This window comes from Carassius carassius, chromosome 27, assembly GCF_963082965.1.
Source record: "Carassius carassius chromosome 27, fCarCar2.1, whole genome shotgun sequence".
NCBI lineage: Eukaryota > Metazoa > Chordata > Actinopteri > Cypriniformes > Cyprinidae > Carassius > Carassius carassius.
Window position 1 is genome coordinate 975230 of NC_081781.1, and position 24771 is coordinate 1000000.

The following is a 24771-nucleotide window of genomic DNA, read 5'->3' on the forward strand; positions in this document are numbered from 1 at the left end:
ATGTTGCTGTTTCTGCTCAGATGATGTTGATGAAGAGCTGCTAATGAACGCACACACACATCGAGCTCATTGAGAGTGTTTAGATTCATGGCCCTTTCCTTCAGAAACACGTCAGTATGAAAGAGTCTTCATTCATCCGCAGCGCTCCGTTCCCTGCAGATATCATAAAGATTTTCCTATAAAAGCCGCCGCCATCATTTACTCGCCTTGGTGTCGCTTCGAACCCACATGAAGCTCAATCATCTGAGGACAACAAAAGGAGCAAATCGTGAGATGTTATGCAGCTCGTGCCTTATGACTCACAGATCATGTCTTTCAAACTGCAAAACAGATAAAAATATCCTCTTCTCAAGCCTACATCTACATCAAGACTGACTTAAATGTCTTCTTTCAGGAAAAAGGGCAAACCTGTTCGTTTTGTCATATGCATTTGTATTATTTAATGTTATGAGAATTATGAACAATTCAGGCTGTAATTTTTATTCAGACTAGGGGTCAACCGATATTGGTTTTTTGACAGACGATACCGATATCCGATATCTTGAAAAGCAGGTGGGTCGATAGCCGATATAAAGCCGATATATATATATATTAGGGGTGTAACGATACGCGTATTCGTATTGAACCGTTCGGTACGAGGTTCGTTGGACTAATTAATTATATTTGGAAAATAAAAAAAATTGTGAAATATAATGATATGCGTTCAACAAGGTAGCCCAATAACCCAAACAACGTAACAGGCAACGCCCCTGACACCCCCGAAGAAGAAAAAAAACACCAACTTATATGTTTATGTTAGGCTACTCAGTCAGGCGCTCGCTCAATCAGTACGCGCTGAAGGCTCGTTGCAAAATGGCTAATGCGTTTAACAGACCAGAAATAGAAGATCCTCCAATAACCAACAGGTCTGGTGTTTGGGTGCACTTTGGATTCCCTGTAAGCTATAATGGTGATGGCAAGAGAGTGGTGGATAAAAAAACAACGATATGTCGCGTCTAGGGTACACCAGCGGGAATACAAAAAAAAAAAAAAAAAACACGCGGGAATACTTGAAACATGTCAACTCATTTACGCCGACATCACCTTAGTGTGTCAGTATCTGGGAAAAGACGGAAAAAAGAGAAACATACACGAAACAAACTATCCCCGCAGCATTTAGACAGACATTTCCAACGGATTCAAACAGGGCAAAAGACATCACCACGGCGATTAGGCTACATTTACGTTATAGCCGCGGATATGAGACCTTACTATTTACCATTCATTCTATCATCACCATTATAGCTTACAGGGAATCCAAAGTGCACCCAAACACCAGACCTGTTGGTTATTGGAGGATCTTCTATTTCTGGTCTGTTAAACGCATTAGCCATTTTGCAACGAGCCTTCAGCGTGTACTGAGTGAGCGAGCGCCTTACACTGTAGTAGAAAACGTAGGTTTTAAGAACATGCTTAATGTAATTGAGCCCCGTTACAATATTCCTTCACGAGCCCATTTCAGACAGACCGTAATTCCTGCTTTGTTCCAAAAAACATAAGCCCTATAGAGAACCAATTGAGTAAAAACACACTCAATATAAAGAGTTATAGAGTTCCATATAAAAAGTTACATCTTTGTATTTGTTCATAACTAATATAACATTTTCATTTTTTTTTTATAAGGAGCTGTTTTTGTTTTATACAGTATGCTGCTAAGAAAACACCATAGAAGATGGGTAAAGAATAGCTCCATCATTGTTCAATGTAAAAAAAAAAAAACATACTTTGTTAGTTTTAATAAATAAAACATTTTTTAAAAATCAAGGAAATTTATCTGCCAATTTTTTCTTTTTGCTGTATCTAAAAAGTACCGAACCGTACCGAACCGAACCGAACCGTGACACCAGTGTATCGTATCGAACCGAACCGTGAATTTTGTGAACCGTTACACCCCATAATATATATATATATATATATATATATATATATATATATATATATATATATATATATATATATATATATATTTATATATTTATTTAAGAAATTTGAAATCATTTGACAATGGAGTAAAAAATAAATGTGTAAAATAAACAAACTTATTCTTTATACTACTATATATTGTACTAAAGTGTTTTTAAATAAATACTTAATAAAAATATAATAAAAAGCTTTACTCTGCTCTGCTCTGGGGAATTTGCATGTGCATTGTGAATGCATTGTGAATCATATTTTTCAAAATAAAGCAGGGGTAACAGTCATTTTACATACAGCACACAGTGCTGTATCCGTATTATTAGAAATAACTTTTAACAATGACAGTAAACAAGAGGGAGAATATGACAACTGTGAGCTCAGGTGCTGCCTTTTTAGCACCGTAAAAATAAAAGTCCCACCTAGAAGACGAGCAGAAAAACTTATCAGCCAATGCTGATATTTGAAAAATGCCAAATATCGGCCGATATATCGGCCTTGGCGATATATCGGTTGACCACTAATTCAAACACACATATTTTTTTGTCAGTCTTGTAAGTGTTTCAAAAATCTGTAAAGACTCGCCTGTAGAAAGGCAGATGTGGGTCTGATGCGATGTGTGTTTGTGTCTCAGTGTCTCTTCAGGACATCACCATGAGGAAGGCCTTCCGCAGCTCCACTATCCAGGACCAGCAGCTGTTTGAGCGTCAGTCTCTTCCCGTCCCCATGCAGGAGACATACGAGCTGTGCGAACAACCTCCGCCGCTGAACATCCTCACACCCTACAGGTCAGACTCCTGACCCAACAGATAATCACACCGGAGACGTTTTCCCAGCTGACCTCAATACCACTGAAATAACATGAACTGCAATCAGACAGACATGAACTGTCAAACTGAAAAATCTAATTTAATATGGAAGCATATGGGTATCAAAATTAATTTTTAAATGTAATTTGCAAATTGGCAATGCATTTCTTTATTTAAACTGACATTTTCCCATACATATGTGCAACGTTTAGTGTGAAAATCCAATTATATAATTTGCATTTCCTACACTAGTTTTAATATGTAAATTAAAAACATATTTTAACATGGCCTATTATTTTCCAATTCATACTGCATTTTGCTACAATTATCACATGGTTTCACGATGAAAATGCAATCTCAAGTGTCCTACCTGTAAATCTCAATGCATTTAGGAAAAGTGCCATTTAAATGATAATTTTGCTACAGTTTTTGCTTGGACGTTTTAAACATCTAATCAATTTGGGTAATACAATTTCCTTTTAATTTTGCAACTTATAAAGCCTTAAAATATGTTTTTAATTTACATATTAAAACTAGTGTGGGAAATGCAAATGTAAATTATATAACTAAATTTTAATTTTAATTTTGCATTAAATGTTGCACATATGTATGAGAAAATGTCAGATTAAATAAATGCATCGCCATTTTACATATTAATGAATTTTGCTACCCGTATGCTTCCATGCATTTAACTCTTCATGTAACTGTTTAGCTGTTTAAATAATCATAATGCATTTTATTCAAGTCATAAATATTATTTAACATCACTGAATTTTTTATTTCTTTTCCAGTTTAAATATCTAAATATTCTTCAATCAAGATGTAAGATACACATAAAATATAACATGATATTTTCTGAAAAATGTATAAAAATTAAGCAAGTTTTTTAAATTTAGATTTAGAAAAAACATCTATCAGTGGGGTCAGAAAAATAATCTCGTTTTCCTTTCAAACTTTTTTTTTTTTTTTTTACTCGACTGAAGGATTTGTTTTATTCGTTTTTAAGCAAAACTCATTTAATTTGGATATAATTTCCAGAAAACAAGATGTAATATAATTTGTCATTTTGCATCTCCAGTAAATTATTAAATGGATATCAAATACCACATCTGAGAGCTCTCAGATGTTCCTTGCAGGTGTTTCTTATACACGGAAATAAATTGCAACTTAAACATTTCTAAATTAACTAGTTTTATTCGTCAAAAATATTATTTAGCATCACTCAATCAGCCTAAATGCCAATAAAGCTAATTTCAAATTTATTTTTCACAAAATGTTTTCCATGTTTTTCAGTATAAATAAGTAACATATTTAAATCAAAATACATTAACTTGAAATGCAAAATGACATATTATATCTTGTTTCTGAATAATTTATGAGTTTAAGTGAGTTTTTGCTTGAAAATGTTAAAAAGGTCCCATGGAACCTTTATCGTGTTTAAACTTAATTCTGATACATTTTTCAGAAAAAAATACTTAATATTGTTTGTCATTTTGCTTCTCAAATAAATGTATCTTGATTTAGAAATGTTATTTGTAATATATATATATATATATATATATATATATATATATAAATTATATGGATATTTGTTTCCGGAAAACCAGACAAAAATACTTTTTTTTTCTTCTTTTTTTTGAGAACTTAAACATTTTTCAGGTCAGATGATATGAGCTCATATTTTTGCTCTGTATTTTTAGTGTTAGTGACTCATTGGTGTCAGTTTTTATTTCTCCTGAGGACTTAGTTGATATTTCATGAACTATGCAATGAAAGAGTGATATTGTCTCCGTCTGTGCTCTCGTCCGTGCAGTTTTCATGTGTTTCTGCTGCTGTTTTCACACCGAGCGAGTGTTTCTGGAATTAAAGCCTGTTACTGGAGGCAGGAACATTTATTTTGAGAGCATGAGCATTTATGCATGAGCTCTCTCTCTTCACACAATCCCTTATTACTTCATGAAGACGCCAGCACCGGAGGTTATTTTATTAGACATCAGGACAGATGTTTCCTCTCCTCTTGTAAAACCATTGTCTTCCACTTGTGTGCGTCTTCAATCCTCAGGATAAATTCAACAGAGTCTCTTCTGCTCACTAAGGCTGCATTTATTTGATCAAAAATACAGTAAAAATTGTGAAATATTATTATATTTTTAAACAGCTGTTTTCTGTGTGAATATCTGTTAAGCAGTAATTTATTTCTGTGATGCTCCGCTGTATTTTCAGCATCATTTCTCCAGTCTTCATTGTCACATGATCTTCAGAAATCATGAAAATATGATGATTTACTGCTCAAGAAACATTTCTGATTATTATCAATGTTGAAAACAGTTGAGCTGCGCAATATTTTTGTGGAAACAGTGATGCATTTTATTTTTAAGGATTTACAGAAGAATAGAAAGCTCAGAAGAACAGCATTTCTTCAGGCATTAGAAGAAATACTGTTAACATTAGAAATGTCTTTACTGTCACTTTTGATCAGTTTAATGCATCCTTGATTCACTGACAGTCCAATTATCATCATAAAAATATAATTTAAAATATATAAATACATATGCATATTATTACATAAGATACAAATAATATTAACAAATATATGAAATATTGTGTCATTATTTTAGTCAAATTAAATTTTGTATAAAATTATACATTTTGTCAGTCCAGTTATCATCATGAAAAATATTTTTATCTAAAATAAATAAAAATATACTTTATGTATATTATTATTCACAATAAAAAAATTATACAAAATAATATAACATCTATTAAATAGTATGTAATTACTTTTTATTTCAATTAAACATTTTAATAAAATGACATTTATATTATTATTTAAAATACAAATAATAATATACAATATAAAAAATGTTATGTAATTATTTATTAGTCATTTATTTCAATATTATTTTTATAAAATTGCATGCTTTTTTGTGACAGGACAATTATAATCGTGAAATATACATAAATATTAACATTATTAAAGCCCATTATGTCATTATTTTTATTTCAGTCAAATTTAGTACAAAAAGCTGTAGATCATCACTGAACACACCTGATCTGCGTCTGTCTCTAGGGATGATGGGAAGGAAGGGCTGAAGTTCTACACAAACCCGTCGTACTTCTTCGATCTGTGGAGAGAGAAGATGCTGCAGGACACAGAAGACAAGAGGAAAGAGAGGCGGAAACAAAAGGTGAGATGGGCGGGGCTACATAATAGAGGGGTGTGGCTTATATGCAAATGAGATCGCGATGGGTGTGACATCCAAGGGGATCGAGCACTAAAATCACATATTTAAAACATGCATAATAACATACTTTACAGTCATTTTTCACTCCGTTTTGGCTGCTCTGTCATTTGCTTTCATTATGTGTGAGTTTAAATGAGCCGTTTCTCTTGACATGAGGTGTTTTCTGACTGCGTTTAGATTACAGACCAACACACACACACACACACACACACACAGGGGGCTAATCACAGGCTAATTAGAAGCAGATTGTATTTTTACGCATGATGGCAGATCCTCTTGTCTCTTCTCTGACGTTACTGTGGTAAAACAGCTTGTACGTTGTGGTATTACAGGTCAATATCTACTTGCATTAAATAAAACCATTTTAAAATATACATAACATCAAAATTTGAAATATTTTAATTTAAAATATGCAAATTAGGCACAATTTTATTAAATATTCACATTACAACTGATATAAATCGGTGAAAATGTCACAACTTTTATTTCTTTGTTGATATGATCAGCCGCTCAGAGGTTTGGTAATTATCAGACGCTTTTATGAAAAGGTTATTTAACAAAATAAAACCCTTTGACTTTGTAAATGCATGATTTTATATGAAAAGGACTTTCATAAATGCATCTGATAATTACTAGCAAAATGCATGTTTAAGTCAATGAGTGGTATCCAATTATCATCATGAAGAAAAAAATATAATTATTTTTTTATAAAAAAATGGAAATTATGTTAAAATGTAAAAATGTTATAGAATGCATAGAACATGATGTAATTATTATTTATTTCAAAACTATTTTATTTGAAAAATATATATTATATTGTCATGATTATAATCGAAATAAAACAGTATGTAGATAAACCGTATTCCAGAGGCTCTATGAAGAAGAAAGAGAGCTTGCAGTGATTGTTTTCACGTACAGACACAAAGAATGTGTTTAGCTGTGATTAGGAGCACTGTGCTGCTTCCCGTCATTTATTCATATTAAGTGTGTAAATGCAGTGGAAGTGGGATTGGCTGCATTCGATTAGACGCGACTCGATTACATTTGGAGTGACTGATGTGTGGAAAACTGCTCCAGTGGCTCTCAGTCTCTCTCAGACACCACTAACCAAAACTAGTGATGCTATTAAACCAACATAACGATACATTACTGACTGTAGATTCGCTGGTTTCAAAACAGAACAGCTGTTTCACTAACAAGCTAATTTGTCTAATGTAAATAACTCGCTGTATTGAGACAATCATTAAACTCCGTCTGATGAGCAGCAAACAATGATAAAAAATCTCTCTCTCTTTTAAAAATAAACACTAGATTCATGCATCACAGTGAATTGGTTCGTTCAGATGATTTGTTTAAATATAAGTAAAGTAAAATAAGTACTACAATTACTAAAATTGAATTAAAAATAAATTTAAGCTAAACTAAAACTAAAATTAAAATGAAAACTAAAAACTAAAAAATATGAACAAATACTATTACAGTATATAAATTTACGATAACCACACTAACTGAGACCCATATTGTGTTATATACTCACTATTATACAATAAAATATATCACAACTCAGTTTTTTTCTTGTAATTTTGAAATTAAGTTTAAATCTCGCAATTTTCTTTTTTTATATATCTCGCAATTCAATTTCTTTCTTGTAATTTTGAGATATATTTTACATCTCACAATAAAAATTTTGTTTATATCTCGCAGTTCAAATTTTTTCTTGTAATTTTAAGAATGAGTTTAAATCTCGCAATTCTAAGCTTGTTTATATAGCGCAATTCTATGGTTTTTCTTGTAGTTTTGAGATTGAGTTTAAATTTCACAATTCTGAGTTTGTTTAAAGTATATCTTGCAATTCTGTTTCTTCTTGTAATTTTGCAAATCGAGTTTAAATCTCACAATTCCACGTTTGTTTATATATCAACATTCTATGTTTTTTCTTGTAGTTTTGAGATTGAGTTTAAATCTAACAATTCTGAGTTCGTTTATATCTTGCAAATCAGTCTTTTCTCGTAATTTTGAGATTGAGTTTAAATCTCACAATTCTGAGTTTGCTTATATCTTGCAATTCTGTTTTTTCTTGTAATTTTGAGATTGAGTTTAAATCTCACAATTCTGAGTTTGTTTATATCTCGCAATTAAAAAAACTTTCTTGTAATTCTGAGTTAGTAAAGACTATAGAAATACAAACACGGTTCACTCCTATAGTTATAAATGTTATGAATTATAAAACTGCAGCATTATTTGTCTGGTCTAGGCTGGAAAATAAGGTTTTTAAATGCTATTTGAGCATAAGAAACAACATTCATGGGGCAGCTCATTTCAGATTTTGTTGCTAATTTGAAACATGTCATTTAATGGCAAGTTCACCAAGCAATTTTTGAGATTTCAGGATTCCCCCTTCCATTAAAATAGGATTTGGTCTTGTTTGAGTTTAAATCTCGCACTTCTAAATTTGAGTTTATATCGCGTAATTCTAAATTTACATCTCACAATTCTGTTTTTTTTCTTGTAATTCTGAGTTTGTTTAAATCTCTAAATTCTACATAATATCTTGCATTTTCTAATCATTCAGTACCAAAGTACAATTGAAACTGGCTCTATACTGCCTCTGTGTCTCTCCCTGAGGAGCTGTGTGTGTGTGTGTGTGAGAGAGAGAGAGATAGAGAGAGAGAGAGAGAGAGAGCGTGTGAGAGTGTGTGTGTTTCCTGGCCTGAAATCTGATCAGCAGCACGATTCGAGTTATTTCTGGTTGTTTCTGACTGCGCTTCACGCTGATGGCCACTGACAGTGTGTGTGTTTGTGTGTGTGTGTGTGTGTGTGTGTGTGTGTTTTATGTTAATATCGCTCTGGTTGCTGGTGAAGAGCTCAGAGCAGCAGGAGTTGGTCTCCTGCAGAGATCATGGTGTGCGGCTTTGAAAGCCATGATACAAACACAGACGACACTCAAACACAACACTGAGCTCACTTTCATTTAAACGCATCAAATATATGGCATTATTATAAAAGCCTGATTCCACCACAGAATAAAACAATAAAAAAGGTAAATGTGACTTTCATCTCACAAGTTGGACTTCTGGTTTCTCTTTAAAAAAAAGTCAGAATTGCAAAATATAAACAGAATTGTAAATTATAACCTCTAAATTCTGCTTTTTTTCTGGATGTTTAAATCTTGCAATTCTAAGTTTATATCTCACAAAGCTTTTTCTTTTTTATTTGAAGGTTTGAGTTTATATCTCTCAATTCTGAGTTTATGGAAACTCACAATTCTGAGTTTTTATCTTGCAATTAAATTTTTTTCTTGTAATTCTGAGTCTGAGTTGAAATCTCACAATTCTGTGCTTATGTCTCGCAAATTCTGTGTTTATATTTCCCAAATTCTACTTTTTTAGTTTATGACTGACAATTCTAAATTTATATCTTTCAATTATATATTTTTCTTGTAATTATGAGTTTAATTGTATATCTCGCAATTCTTAATTTGAGTTTATATCCTGCATTTCCACATTTACATCAACAATTCTATTTGTTCTTGTAATTCTGAGTTTGATTTATATCTTGCAATTCTACGTTTATATATTGCAATTTATATCTCACAATTAAAAGTTTTTCTTGTAGTTTTGAATCTAAGTTTAAATCTCACAATTCTGAATTTGTTTATATCTCGCAATTACATTTTTTTTGTAAAGTTTAAAGTACGCAAGTTGAGTTTTTATCTAGCAATTCTACATTTAAATCTCACAATAAATGAGTTTATAACTGGCAATTCTAAATTTATATCTTGCAATTATAATTTTTTCTTGTAATTCTGAGTTTGAGTTTATATCTCGCAATTGTAAATTTGAGTCTATTTCCCGCAACTCCAGCTCAGGTTTGCTGACGATAGCAAAGACAAAAATGAAAAGTCAGAGATCTCGTTATGAACTCAAACAGTTCTCACTGAATTCTTTCAAGCTAATAATTGTAAAGCTATATGACAATGAGGCACTATTTATCCCAAGGAATTTTAGGAACAACATCTGAGACAAATACATGAAATGCACCATGAAGTGTCTAACAAACTGCAGATGTCGACTGGTTTGTGAAATCCAGTACCAGTGATGATGCCATTTTCCCACTCCGTTACCATGGCGATGCCATCTTTAACACATTCAGAACTGAGTGCAAGGATAATAATAGATGCATTGATATGCAAACTGCTGCCTGTCAGGAGAGAGTCAACTACACGGACATGATCACTCAAAATAAAACCAAAAACACAATACGGCTGACTCCGATTATCAAATGGCAAAGGCTGCGATTTAATTAAATAAATATATGCACTGTGTGTTTCAGAGAGAAACACAGCACTGTGTTAATTTACACGTGAACAGCTCGTGATCTGATGCTCTGATTTTTTCTGAAATATTTGCACAGTATGTTTTTTCACAGTAGTAATGTGATTATTATTACTAAAAACATTAATCATAATAATAAATATTACTACTGCAATGTTTTTAAACATTTATTTTATTAAAAATAATTTATATAAAACAACCCAAAACTGTTGTTATTATTATATTTTTCTTAAATATTAATTTTTACAGTAGTGATATGACTAATATTACTAAATAAATTAATTATAATAAGAAATATTACTACTTTAATGTTTCTTGGCTTGTATAATATTTTATTATTAATAATAATCATAATAAAACAACATAAAACTGTCTTAAATTTTTAATTATAATTACATTTATTAATAAAATAAGAATATAATATAATAAAATAAATATTAATGTTCAGGTGTTTTACAGTTAGGGTTTCATCAAAATAAAATGTTGTTGGTTTAACATTTGAAAATAAAGAATTTAATACAGACAAATAATGGTATTGTAATGTTATAGTTGCACTGTAAAATAAAACTATTATTATTATTATTACTAATTATTATATTTTCTTATGTGCTTGTTTGTGTGTTTTGCGGTGACAGTAATCAACATTTTTTAGGATTTACTTTGCAATCATTTTCACTCAGAAATTGCAAAAAAAGTTACAATTAATTCCAAAAAACGGCAAGTAATAAATTCAATTAAACTATATATTATCACATAGAAAACCAAAAAATTTATTTTCTTGTACAAAATACTCTAATAATCATAGTTTTTATAATTTATAACTTTGAAAATTCATTTTGTCATTGATGTTTGATTCTTAACGTTATAAGAACGTTATTTAAACGTTCACACAACGTTCCTGTAATCACACTCTCAATCTGTATGTTACAAATGTTACATTTTAGGAACATCGTGTTAAACGTGTAAAATATTCTATCTAAGCTTCACTGTATACATAATATAAAAGTTTTTTTATACATTTATCAGAACGTTCTTTTAACGTTGCACTCAGAAAATTGAGAGAACGTCTGTATCACCTTAAAGGGACAGTTCACCCCAAAATCAACATCGTTTACTCACCTTCCTGTTGTTTCAAACCCACATGACTTTCTTTCGTTGTTCGGTGAAACATAAAACAGATATTTAAATGGGGACATTTTATTAACATGATTTTATATTTATAATGTCTTTTGATGTCAGTGTTTTTGTGTTTAGCATGTGCATGTGTTGATGATCTGTGTGTGTTGGATCTTGTTCTCATCGTTCTGTCATGTCAAATACGTGTTACTTCAATCACAGCTGTTTCATAAACTCATCTGATGCACCAATATAAACACTGATATCAGTCATCACTGCTGTTACAATTACTTTATGAATAAATCGCTGAATCCCAGTTTTAGATTTAAAAGATAAAAAACCGATATAAGTAATATATATATATATATAATTTTTATATATTACGACAGCGTTTCAGTGCCACATTGTAAAAAAAATAAGATTATGAGAATAGTCTAAATACTTTGAGAATAAAGTCTAAATACTTCAAGAATAAAGTTGAAGTGTTTTGAGAATAAAGTCGAAATGTTTTAAGAATAAAGTCGTAATACTACGAGAATAAAGTAGAAATATTAGCAGAATAAAGTTGAAATATTACGAGAATAAAGTCGAAATGTTTTGAGAATAAAGTCGAAATGTTTTGAGAATAAAGTCGAAATGTTTCGAGAATAATGTCGAAGTGTTTTGAGAATAAAGTCGAAATATTACGAGAATGAATTAAAAATATTACGAGAATGAAGTTGAAAAATTACGAGAATAAAGTCGAAATATTATGAGAATAAAGTCGAAATATTATGAGAATGAAGTCAAAATATTACGAGAATGAAGTAAAAATATTACGAGAATGAAGTCAAAATATTACGAGAATGAAGTTGAAAAATTACGAGAATAAAGTCGAAATATTATGAGAATAAAGTCGAAATATTATGAGAATAAAGTCCAAATGTTTTGAGAATAAAGTCGAAATGTTTTGAGAATAAAGTTGAAATATTACGAGAATAAAGTCAAAATGTTTCTAGAATAACGTCTGTGTTTTGAGAATAAAGTCGTAATACTACGAGAATAACATAGAAATATTACGAGAATAAAGTCAAAATATTACGAGAATAAAGTAAAAATATTATGAGAATAATGTTGAAATTAGGGCTGTCACTTTTGAGAAAAATCTAATTCGAACAGATATCGAATATCATGCAATGTATTCGAATATATTCGAATATCAATGTGCCTTGCCCTCCCGTGCTTAAAAAAAAAACACTGTAGCCTAATGGAGATTCAATCACAAATGTATTAACAGTGAGTCATAAACAGGACTATCTGGAAAAAAATTTTTTACTTAATGTTTGAAACAGCAGGTTATCAATTTAGAATTTCAATTTATATGAAGTGCCACTATGCATATCCCACAACATTAGGCTAAATGAAAAAAGAAAAGAAAAAAGATTCAGAACAGGCACAAACAATAACGTGACAACTTAAACAGCAGCAGGAGTAAGGCATAAAGCCTAGCCTAATTCATTTCTTAATACTGTTTGCAAGAAACACCAGTCTATCAACTTGATCTGGATTAAGTGGGGCTCTCTTTTTATTTACAATGTTCCCCGTGGTGGAGAACACACGTTGGGAGCACACCGACGTGCCTGGCTACTAGCTATTATTCGCGTGATTTGGTCATGGGCCTACGCTACAATACGTCTAGAGTGCCCTCTACTGGATAAGATGGCAAAGAATAAAATAAAAAACAAACGGTCTAATCATAAACTGTAAAACATGCGCTACACATGGCATTTTAAAAACCGGATATTTTATTAATAGTTCGATTACGAATATTTCACATCATGTTCGAATGCATATTCGAATATTGAATAAAAAGTGACAGTCCTAGTCAAAATACTTCGACACTAAAGTTGAAATACTTCGAGAATAAAGTTGAAATGTTTGGAGAACAAAGTCAAAATATTACGAGAATGAAGTCAAAATGTTTTGAGAATAAAGTCGAAATATTACGAGAATAAAGTCGAAATATTATGAGAATAAAGTCGAAATATTATGAGAATAAAGTCGAAATGTTTCGAGAATAATGTCGAAGTGTTTTGAGAATAAAGTAAAAATGTTATGAGTATAATGTCGAAATAATTTGAGACTAAAGTTGAAATACTTCGAGAATAAAGTTGAAATGTTTTGAGAATAAAGTCTTAATATTATGAAAATTAAGGCCCAAAAGGCCCCGAATAGGCAATATTTGAGAAAATGGTTTAGCGATTTCTAATTATTGGGGGGATTAGTCTACGGCAGTTATCGCCCTGATCAGACATATGCTGTGGCACTATCATGCAATTCTGTTCTGTAATGTATTCTGTAATGATATGACGTTAGCAAATATTAGCGATTTTTTGCAAACATTTCTTTGAGTAACATTACCGTTAATATGAACTCACAATTGAATATAACATAAAACAAATGATTACTTTTCGTTAAAATCTTTATTTATGCCAGAAAACTTACATTTATATGTCTTTTTGTTCGCTGTAGCAGCCATGTTGCCGTGATAATTCATACCCCTTCGTCTGAAGTGTGGTCCCGAAAAATCTTCATTTGAAGGGATAACTGGCCATTCCCCTTACCCCTACCCCTCCAACCAAAAGACAATCGAGACACCCCTACCCCTCCGTTTCGCGCGTTCACGTGAAGGGGTAGGGGTGTCTCGAAAGGGGAAGGGCTAAGGGGTAGAATTGGGATTGGGCCTAAGTCTAAATGTTTCAATAATAAAGTCGAAGTGTTTTGAGAATAAAGTCGTAATACTACGAGAATGAAGTCAAAATATTATGAGAATAAAGTCAAAATGTTTTGAGAGGTTTAAATCATAGAAATTAAAGTTATATTATTTTGAGAATAGGCCTTTATTGCACATGTAAATATCCCAGATTGAGAGCACAGGGAAAAGTTGCAGGCCACCGGGATTGATTTGAATATTGTTGTGTCTGAGCGGCCGGATCATCTTACTGGGACGAGGAAGAGTCAGTTTTAAGGACTCGCAGAAACAGCTTAATATCAAGAATATGATATTTATGATATTTAAGAATATGAACAGACTGACAGGAACAACTTTTTATCTTAACATCAGCTCACACACCCAGTCGACATTCCTTTGGGGGGCGCTGTAGCTCTCTTATTTAATAAACTACAGATATGTGGGATTTTTAGCAGAAATCATACCATGTGTCATACTCGCGGGGACAGTACGCTTGGAAATAATATTTCATATCTTCCATTGCATTCGTTATTTGTATTGTGCCAGCCACCCAATAGCAATAAGATTTGTGCTTTTGATAGACCTACTTTTAATGTCTCAGCTTTCAAAATTAGTTTTATAGCGAAACACAAATTATGTGTTTTACAATAATGTGTTTTCAAGCTCTTTAATGATCAGATTGCTGTATTTATGTGAAACAATTCATTAAATTATACTGTTTTCTTTGTGAAAATTCTAAATATGTCAAAATGTATTCTCTATTCAATATTGTGACTTTATTCTCAAAATATTTCAACTTTATTCTAGAAATATTTTGACTATGCTCGAAATATTTTGACTTTATTCTAGAAATATTTTGACTTTATTCTCGTAATATTTTGACTTTATGCTTGTAATATTTTGACTTTATGCTCTAAATATTTTGACTTTATTCTCGTAATATTTTGACTTTATGCTCTAAATATTTTGACTTTATTCTCGTAATATTTTGACTTTATGCTTGTAATATTTTGACTATTCTCAAAACACTTCGACTTTATTCTTGTAATATTTTGACTTTATTCTTGTAGTATTACGACTAGAGCTGAAACAACGAATCGATTTAATCGATTAAAATCGATTATTAAAATAGTTGTCAACTAATTTAGTCATCGATTCGTTGCTAAATAACTTTTATTTGCCGTAAGCGGCTCATTTCGTGCATATTTCAAATCTGCGGTGACCAAAGTGTGGCAGTAATGAGCCACCGGAGGTTTTACTCAGCCAGTACAACAGGAGAAGTAGCGAATAGCCAATAGCTGGCCTCGTTTTATGTCACGTGCTTCCTGAACAGCGTCTCTGCAGCCATAGACATGATGTCTGCAGCATTCAGCGTGATGTGGGAGTACTTTACATTGAGCCTTTAAAAAAGAAGAGTAACCTGTAAACTCTGCACTACTGCACTGTTTAAGGGGACGTTCACATATCGTGTCTTTTGCACGCTCAAGTTCGTTATTTCCAACACCGCACCGCATCGAGTTAAAAACATTTCAACTTTTCAGAATGCAGCAACCGCACCGCGGGTCATGTGACAAGAACTAACCAATCAGCTTTATCCTTTCCCGTAACAACGTTAAAAGCTCAGTCAAGATGAAAGGAACAGCTGATCATAGTTGTATATGGATTTCCATTTTGAAATAAATTTAGTAGCACATTTTTTGAGCTGCAAATCCATTTATCCTTTGCTGAAATTTCCGCGTCTTCAAGGAGAGAGCACGTCATGGTTGCTTAGCAAAGGCAGACGCCTCAGGGGCGCTTCTGCCCGAGTGCTTTGGAAAGAAGGAGAAAGCGGTGCGCCTAGCGTTTTCCACGCGTTTTTAGGAGCGATTTGTGAACGGCCCCTAAGACTTTCATTTGTGCAGATTCTCCAGTACAATGTTGTTTGCAAATGTTTAGTCGTAAAAGCTGATAACATTGCTTTTTAACAGTTAACATTTAAAGCTTTACAAACATGTTCTGTGATCAGTTTGTCGTTTACCAGTTCAAAATTCAGTCGTGCAGCCTAATTATGACTGAATGAGAGGGGTAAATGTAGATATTTGAAATGCACTTTTTTTTTCTAAGTATTATTCACTGCTCTTTTTCACACAGCAGGTTTTTTGTGTGTGTCCTATTTTTTTTTCTGGACAACCTTCTGATGGATTTTACTTTAAATTGTGAGTTCCATTCAGGTTTCATGCCATTGGCACTTTTTTTGAAGGATTGTTTACAATTTCACAGCAAAAGCTATAAAGCTTTTTCCTAGTAAATAATAAAATACAATGCACTGCAATTTTATTCTGTTTTATCCTTATTCTTCGTGAAAATATGTTCTGAAAGATTCCTTAATAAGCTTTGTTCAGGATGTTTATAACTACTTTAGGAGCTCTAAGGACTGCCATGGTGAAAACATTATTTGAAATCTCCTTGTGAAATTTGCTAGAGTATGGGTCAGTGTTCTGATTGCAGAAGAGTTCGACAAAGGATTAATAACACAATAAAACAACTCCAGGTATATTTTTGATGAGGATATGACAGTGCAAAATGGTTAAAATCTCTTAAATCTATCTATGATAAAGACCATTTATTAATAATTTACTTGGGGAAAAATGGGAAAAACTAAAATATAAGTACATAAACCGATTAATCGATTAATCGTAAAAATAATCGACAGATTAATCGATTATCAAAATAATCGTTAGTTGCAGCCCTAATTACGACTTTATTCTCGTAATATTTTGACTTCATTCTCGTAATATTTTGACTTTATTCTCGTAGTATTACGACTTTATTCTCAAAACACTTCGAATTTATCCTTGAAACATTTCAACTTCATTCTCGTAATATTTCGACTTTATTCTCGTAATATTTTGACTTTATTCTCGTAATATTTTGACTTCATTCTCGTAGTATTACGACTTTATTCTCGAACAATTTCGACTTTATTCTCGTAATATTTTGACTTTATGCTCGTAATATTTTGACTTTATGCTCGTAATATTTTGACTTTATTCTCGTAGTATTACGACTTTATTCTCGAACAATTTCGACTTTATTCTCGTAATATTTTGACTTTATGCTCGTAATATTTTGACTTTATGCTCGTAATATTTTGACTTTATTCTAGAAATATTTTGACTTTATTCTCGTAATATTTTGACTTTATGCTTGTAATATTTTGACTTTATGCTCTAAATATTTTGACTTTATTCTCGTAATATTTTGACTTTGTGCTTATAATATTTTGACTATATGCTCTAAATATTTTGACTTTATTCTCGTAATATTTTGACTTTATGCTTGTAATATTTTGACTATTCTCAAGACACTTCGACTTTATTCTTGTAATATTTTGACTTTATTCTTGTAGTATTACGACTTTATTCGCGAAACATTTAGACTTTATTCTTGTAATATTTCGACTTTATTCTCGTAATATTTTGACTTTATTCTTGTAGTATTACGAATTTATTCTCGTAATATTTTGACTTCATTCTCGTAATATTTTGACTATTCTCAAAACACTTCGACTTTATTCTTGTAATATTTTGACTTTATTCTTGTAGTATTACGAATTTATTCTCGTAATATTTTGACTTTATTCTCGTAATATTTTGACTTTATTCTCGTAGTATTACGACTTTATTCTCAAAACACTTCGACTTTATCCTCGAAACATTTCAACTTCATTCTCGTAATATTTTGACTTCATTCTCGTAATATTTTGACTTTATTCTCGTAATATTTTGACTTCATTCTCGTAGTATTACGACTTTATTCTCGAACAATTTCGACTTTATTCTCATAATATTTTGACTTTATGCTCGTAATATTTTGACTTTTTTCTCGTAGTATTACGACTTTATTCTCAAAACACTTCGACTTTATCCTCGCAACATTTTAACTTCATTCTCGTAATATTTCGACTTTATTCTCGTAGTATTATGACTTTATTCTCAAACAATTTCGACTTTATTCTCGTAATATTTTGACTTTATTCTCGTAATATTTCGACTTCATTCATGTAATATTTCGACTTTATTCTCAAAAGATTTCGACTTTATTATCAAGAATGTTTTGACTTTATGCTTATAATATTTCGACTTTATTCTCAAAAGATTTCACCTTTATTATAGAGAATATTTTGACTTTATGCTCAAAATATTTTGACTTCATTCTAGAAATATTTCGACTTTATTCTAGTAATATTTTGACTTTATTCTCGTAGTATTACGACTTTATTCTCAAAACACTTCGACTTTATTCTCAAAACATTTCAACTTCATTCTCGTAATATTTCGACTTTATTCTCAAAACACTTCGACTTTATTCTCAAAACATTTCAACTTCATTCTCGTAATATTTTGACTTTATTCTCGTAATATTTTGACTTTATTCTCGTAATATTTTGACTTTATTCTCGTAATATTTTGACTTCATTCTCGTAATATTTTGACTTTATTCTCGTAGTATTACGACTTTATTCTCGAACAATTTCGACTTTATTCTCGTAATATTTTGACTTTATGCTCGTAATATTTTGACTTTATGCTCGTAATATTTTGACTTTATGCTCGTAATATTTTGACTTTATTCTCGTAGTATTACGACTTTATTCTCGAACAATTTTGACTTTATTCTCATAATATTTTGACTTTATGCTCGTAATATTTTGACTTTTTTCTCATATATTACGACTTTATTCTCAAAACACTTCGACTTTATCCTTGAAACATTTCAACTTCATTCTCGTAATATTTCGACTTTATTCTCGTAGTATTATGACTTTATTCTCGAACAATTTCGACTTTATTCTCGTAATATTTTGACTTCATTCTCGTAATATTTCGACTTCATTCTCGTAATATTTTGACATTCTCAAAACACTTCGACTTTATTCTTGTAATATTTTGACTTTATTCTTGTAGTATTACGAATTTATTCTCGTAATATTTTGACTTCATTCTCGTAATATTTTGACTTTATTCTTGTAGTATTACGACTTTATTCTCAAAACACTTCGACTTTATCCTCGAAACATTTCAACTTCATTCTCGTAATATTTTGCCTTCATTTTCGTAATATTTTGACTTTATTCTCGTAATATTTTGACTTCATTCTCGTAGTATTACGACTTTATTCTCGAACAATTTCGACTTTATTCTCATAATATTTTGACTTTATGCTCGTAATATTTTGACTTTATTCTCGTAGTATTACGACTTTATTCTCGAACAATTTTGACTTTATTCTCATAATATTTTGACTTTATGCTCGTAATATTTTGACTTTTTTCTCGTAGTATTACGACTTTATTCTCAAAACACTTCGACTTTATCCTCGAAACATTTCAACTTCATTCTCGTAATATTTCGACTTTATTCTCGTAGTATTACGACTTTATTCTCAAACAATTTCGACTTTATTCTCGTAATATTTTGACTTTATTCTCGTAATATTTCGACTTCATTCACGTAATATTTCGACTTTATTCTCAAAAGATTTCGACTTTATTATCAAGAATGTTTTGACTTTATGCTTGTAATATTTCGACTTTATTCTCAAAAGATTTCGACTTTATTATTGAGAATATTTTGACTTTATGCTCAAAATATTTTGACTTCAGTCTAGAAATATTTCGACTTTATTCTAGTAATATTTTGACTTTATTCTCGTAGTATTACAACTTTATTCTCAAAACACTTCGACTTTATTCTCAAAACATTTCAACTTCATTCTCGTAATATTTCGACTTTATTCTCAAAACACTTCGACTTTATTCTCAAAACATTTCAACTTCATTCTCGTAATATTTTGACTTTATTCTCGTAATATTTTGACTTTATTCTCGTAATATTTTGACTTTATTCTCGTAATATTTTGACTTCATTCTCGAACAATTTCGACTTTATTATCGTAATATTTTGACTTTATTCTCGAACAATTTCGACTTTATTATCGTAATATTTTGACTTTATTCTCGTAGTATTACGACTTTATTCTCGAACAATTTCGACTTTATTCTCGTAATATTTTGACTTTATTCTCGTAATATTTTGACTTTATTCTCGTAGTATTACGACTTTATTCTCGAACAATTTCGACTTTATTCTCGTAATATTTTGACTTTATTCTCAAAAGATTTCGACTTTATTATCAAGAATATTTTGACTTTATGCTCGTAATATTTTGACTTCATTCTCGTAATATTTTGACTTTATTCTCGTAGTATTACGACTTTATTCTCGAACAATTTCGACTTTATTCTCGTAATATTTCGACTTTATTCTCAAAAGATTTCGACTTTATTATTGAGAATATTTTGACTTTATGCTCAAAATATTTTGACTTTATTCTCGTAGTATTACGACTTTATTCTCAAAACACTTCGACTTTATTCTCAAAACATTTCAACTTCATTCTCGTAATATTTCGACTTTATTCTCGTAATATTTCGACTTTATTCTCAAAACAATTCGACTTTATTCTCAAAACATTTCAACTTCATTCTCGTAATATTTTGACTTTATTCTCGTAATATTTTGACTTTATTCTCGTAATATTTTGACTTTATTCTCGTAATATTTTGACTTCATTCTCGTAATATTTTGACTTTATTCTCGTAGTATTACGACTTTATTCTCGAACAATTTCGACTTTATTCTCGTAATATTTTGACTTTATGCTCGTAATATTTTGACTTTATGCTCGTAATATTTTGACTTTATTCTCGTAGTATTACGACTTTATTCTCAAAACATTTCAACTTTATCCTCGAAACATTTCAACTTCATTCTCGTAATATTTCGACTTTATTCTCGTAGTATTACGACTTTATTCTCGTAGTATTACGACTTTATTCTCGAACTATTTCGACTTTATTCTCGTAATATTTTGACTTTATTCTCGTAATATTTCGACTTCAATCTCGTAATATTTCGACTTTATTCTCAAAAGATTTCGACTTTATTATTGAGAATATTTTGACTTCATTCTAGAAATATTTTGACTTTATTCTCATAATATTTCGACTTTATTCTCGTAGTATTACGACTTTATTCTCAAAACACTTCGACTTTATTCTCAAAACATTTCAACTTTATTCTCGTAATTTCAGCTTTATTCTCGAAATATTACAACTTAAAATCACGTAATCTTATTTTTTTTTTTTACGTGGCACTAAAACGCTGTCGTAATATATGAAATGCATATGTAGCAAATTTGTTTATTTGCATTGTGAATCTACATATATTAATTTATTTATTTTACAACGTTCTTGCAGTACATGCATTATTTATTTCTCTAAAAAAATCTAAATAGAATAAATACAAAAAATGTGTGTTATTTTTACAAAAATAAATTTTTATTGTCTGTTATTTATACAAAAAATGTTTTTCAGTTTGTGTCTGTGTGTATTCATTTATACATTTTACAACCAATTTTAAAATTGTTTTTCCTTTTTTTCAGCTTCCAATAATAATCAGTTCATACCAATAATTTTTCAATAATTATTGGGGCAATTATATATTGCTTTTCAAAAATGCTATAAATCAGCTGATACCATTATGGCCAGTGCTATATTGTGCATCTCTCTTTGATTTTTATTTGTTATTTTTCATGTGTGTTCTGTAGATATTTCCCCAGACTGTCCTTCATTGCAGTTCTATTGTGTTACGCTGTGTTAAATTGTGCCCTTGGTTCTTCTTTTGTCATTTTGTTTTGTAGTTGCAGGATCCCCACATGTATGATCAGGTCTATAAATATCTAGACCTTCCAGTGCAGGTATGTGAACCTCAGAGACGTATGATCACTCGTTCTTCATTCTGACCTGCACCGGGAACCAAACAATCACCGAACGGCACACAGACGCTGACACAGATCTAACCGATTCATCTGGAAAATCATGATTTGAACCCTTTCCAGCAGTGACTGGATGATTTTGACACACACCATCTTTTCACACTGAGGACAACTGAGGGACTCAAGCACAACTATTATATTATATTATATTATATTATATTATTTTATATTATATTATATTATATTATATTATATTATATTATATTATATTATATTATATTATTTTATTTTATATTATTTTATATTATATTATATTATTTTATATTATATTATATTATATTATATTATATTATATTATATTATATTATATTATATTATATTATTTTATTTTATATTATATTATATTATTTTATATTATATTACATTATATTTCATTAATAATTTGAATTAATTTTCAATTAAATTTTTTTGCCATTTTAATTTTTAGATTTGCCATTTTAATTTTAATTTCAATTAAAGTTTCAGTATTTTAGTTGCATTTTAAAAAAATATATATTTTAGTTTTTTTCTATTTTAGTTTAAATTTTAAAGTTTAGCAATTTAATTGTTTTAACCATTTTAATTTTTCAATTTTCATTTTAGTTAAAATTTTAGTATTTTAGTTTAGTAATTTTGTTATATATTTGCAATTCTAATTACTATTTTTATATTTTCCATTTTACTTTTACTTTAAGTAACTATTGTTTTAATTATTTTTATTTCTATATAATTTTAATTCATTTTAATTTCATTGGTTGTTATTTTAATTGCAGTTATTTAAAAAATGTATTATTTCAAGTAACTCAATTTTTTATGGTTTTAGTTTTAAATTAACTATAAAGACACTGTTAATTACACAAAAATGCATTGATAAAAATAATTTATGCGCTCAGTGATATTTGAATTGCTGAATTGAATGTATATTAATTTAATGCACAACTGTTCAGTGTCTGTAATAAATTATTCCTTATCAGATATTTATTGACACATATCTGAAGGTTAAAATAAAACTCAGTGTTTTCCAGATGATTCTTCAGAGATCTCAGCGACATACGTGTGCTTTTGGTTTGGCTGCTGTCTTTCACAAACTCTCTTCAACTGTCTTGATTTGGTTTTAGTCAAACAGAAACACAAGCCATCCTGATTTGTTTGTTTCCTGTCTGTCTGACCTGTCCAGTTTTTCCACGTGTGTGTGTGTGTGTGTGTGTGTGATTGATTTCACCTTTGCTCTGAATCAGACGTTCAGTGTGAATCAGGACTAAGTGTGGAAATGATTCGCATTTATACCTTTAAAAACTGAACCTCCTCACTCCTCTGCTCACTTTTCACCCCTAAAATCAACACAAAAAATTATATATATATGTAATTCATACATGCAATAATGAAATATATTACATATTAATATATAACAACAATGCAATGACGAATAATACTTTTTTTGGTTGATTTTATACATTTATCCCCAAATTAATTTGTGTATTTATTGATTCCATATACAGTATATTAATAATTTCTTAATCAAATGGGGTGTATAGAAAGAAATTATAGAAAAATTACAAAAACAAACTTATATGCAATTAATAATTAGGAGTAAAGTATCTGTAGCATTTTTCATCAAATCATCAGTGTTGTGGATGCAAGGAAAAATGCAAAAAATTATAATAATTCTTTAAAATAAATCAGATAATTGAAAATGGAAGATCAAAAAATAAACATTAATTGAAAAAAACAACTAATGTGCACACAAATACACACACACAACAGATTTGACTGGTTTTATGACAGCCTGAGTGTGTGTTTGTGTGATTATGTTCAGATCTTATAGTGAAATATGAACAGACCTGGTTTCTCCTCGAGCTGCTGAAACTGCTTCACAGAGACCAGACTAACTCTGTGTGTGTGTGTGTGTGTGTGTGTGTGTGTGTGTTCTTCCAGCAGAAGAACATCGACCGTCCTCACGATCCGGAGAAGATCCCACGAGCGCCTCACGACCGCAGGAAGGAGTGGCAGAAGATGGCTCTGGGAGCGGAGCTGGCCGAAGAAGAGGACAAACACAGAGAGGCCAACGGATCGGCCGCCTACAGCGAGCACAGGCCAGTTTCTGGAGAACTATCCTCAAATCATAAAGCTTCCTTCACTCACAAACTGAGGTGCAAGGGCTCAAATCAGTGAGGCCTACGATCAACCAGTTCCAACAGGCAATTATACGTTTGTGCTAATTGAAAGAAAACTATTTGACAAAAAGATTGCATAAAAAAGGTAATAAAATACCCAAAAGTACAAAAATTACCAAATGTCAAATAAATAAATAGATGAATTAGATTTGATTAATTAACTCATTAAAAAAATCCTCAGAAATGGTTAATGTATGTACTTATCCATATCCATAATTTTTCAAAATGTTTACATTTTTATTTGATCTTTATATCATTTCATCTTTTGTTTAAATTTTAAGTTATTTAGTTGCATTTTTATTTTCCATTTTCATTTCACAGTGATTTAGTTGTTTTCCTATTTAAGATTTTTTTTATTTTGCATATCCATTTTAATTTTAGTAAAAAAAATGTGCTGCATTTTTGTGGTTTTAAATTATATTTCCATTTTAATTTTACAGTTTTAATAATTTAGTTGCATTTTTGCATTTTTATTTTACATTTTACATTTTAACTTTCATAGTATTAGTAATTTAGTTGCGTTTTCCCATTTTAATTTTATTTTTTTTGCAT

The 24771-nt window shown here is 30.4% G+C and overlaps 1 protein-coding gene across 3 annotated transcripts in view; it reads left to right on the forward strand.

Annotated features, from left to right (window-relative positions):
- Positions 1-24771, forward strand: part of wasf1 (WASP family member 1) — a 69247-nt gene that overhangs the window by 35647 nt on the left and 8829 nt on the right. Inside the window, exons 4-7 of one of the 3 annotated variants that reach the window (XM_059512018.1) lie at positions 2588-2741; positions 5833-5950; positions 21932-21988; positions 23981-24142. In XM_059512018.1, the coding sequence (XP_059368001.1) occupies positions 2588-2741; positions 5833-5950; positions 21932-21988; positions 23981-24142 (491 nt within the window). The remainder of the gene's footprint in view (positions 1-2587; positions 2742-5832; positions 5951-21931; positions 21989-23980; positions 24143-24771) is intronic. The other 2 variants (XM_059512019.1, XM_059512020.1) reach the window with 2 other exon arrangements.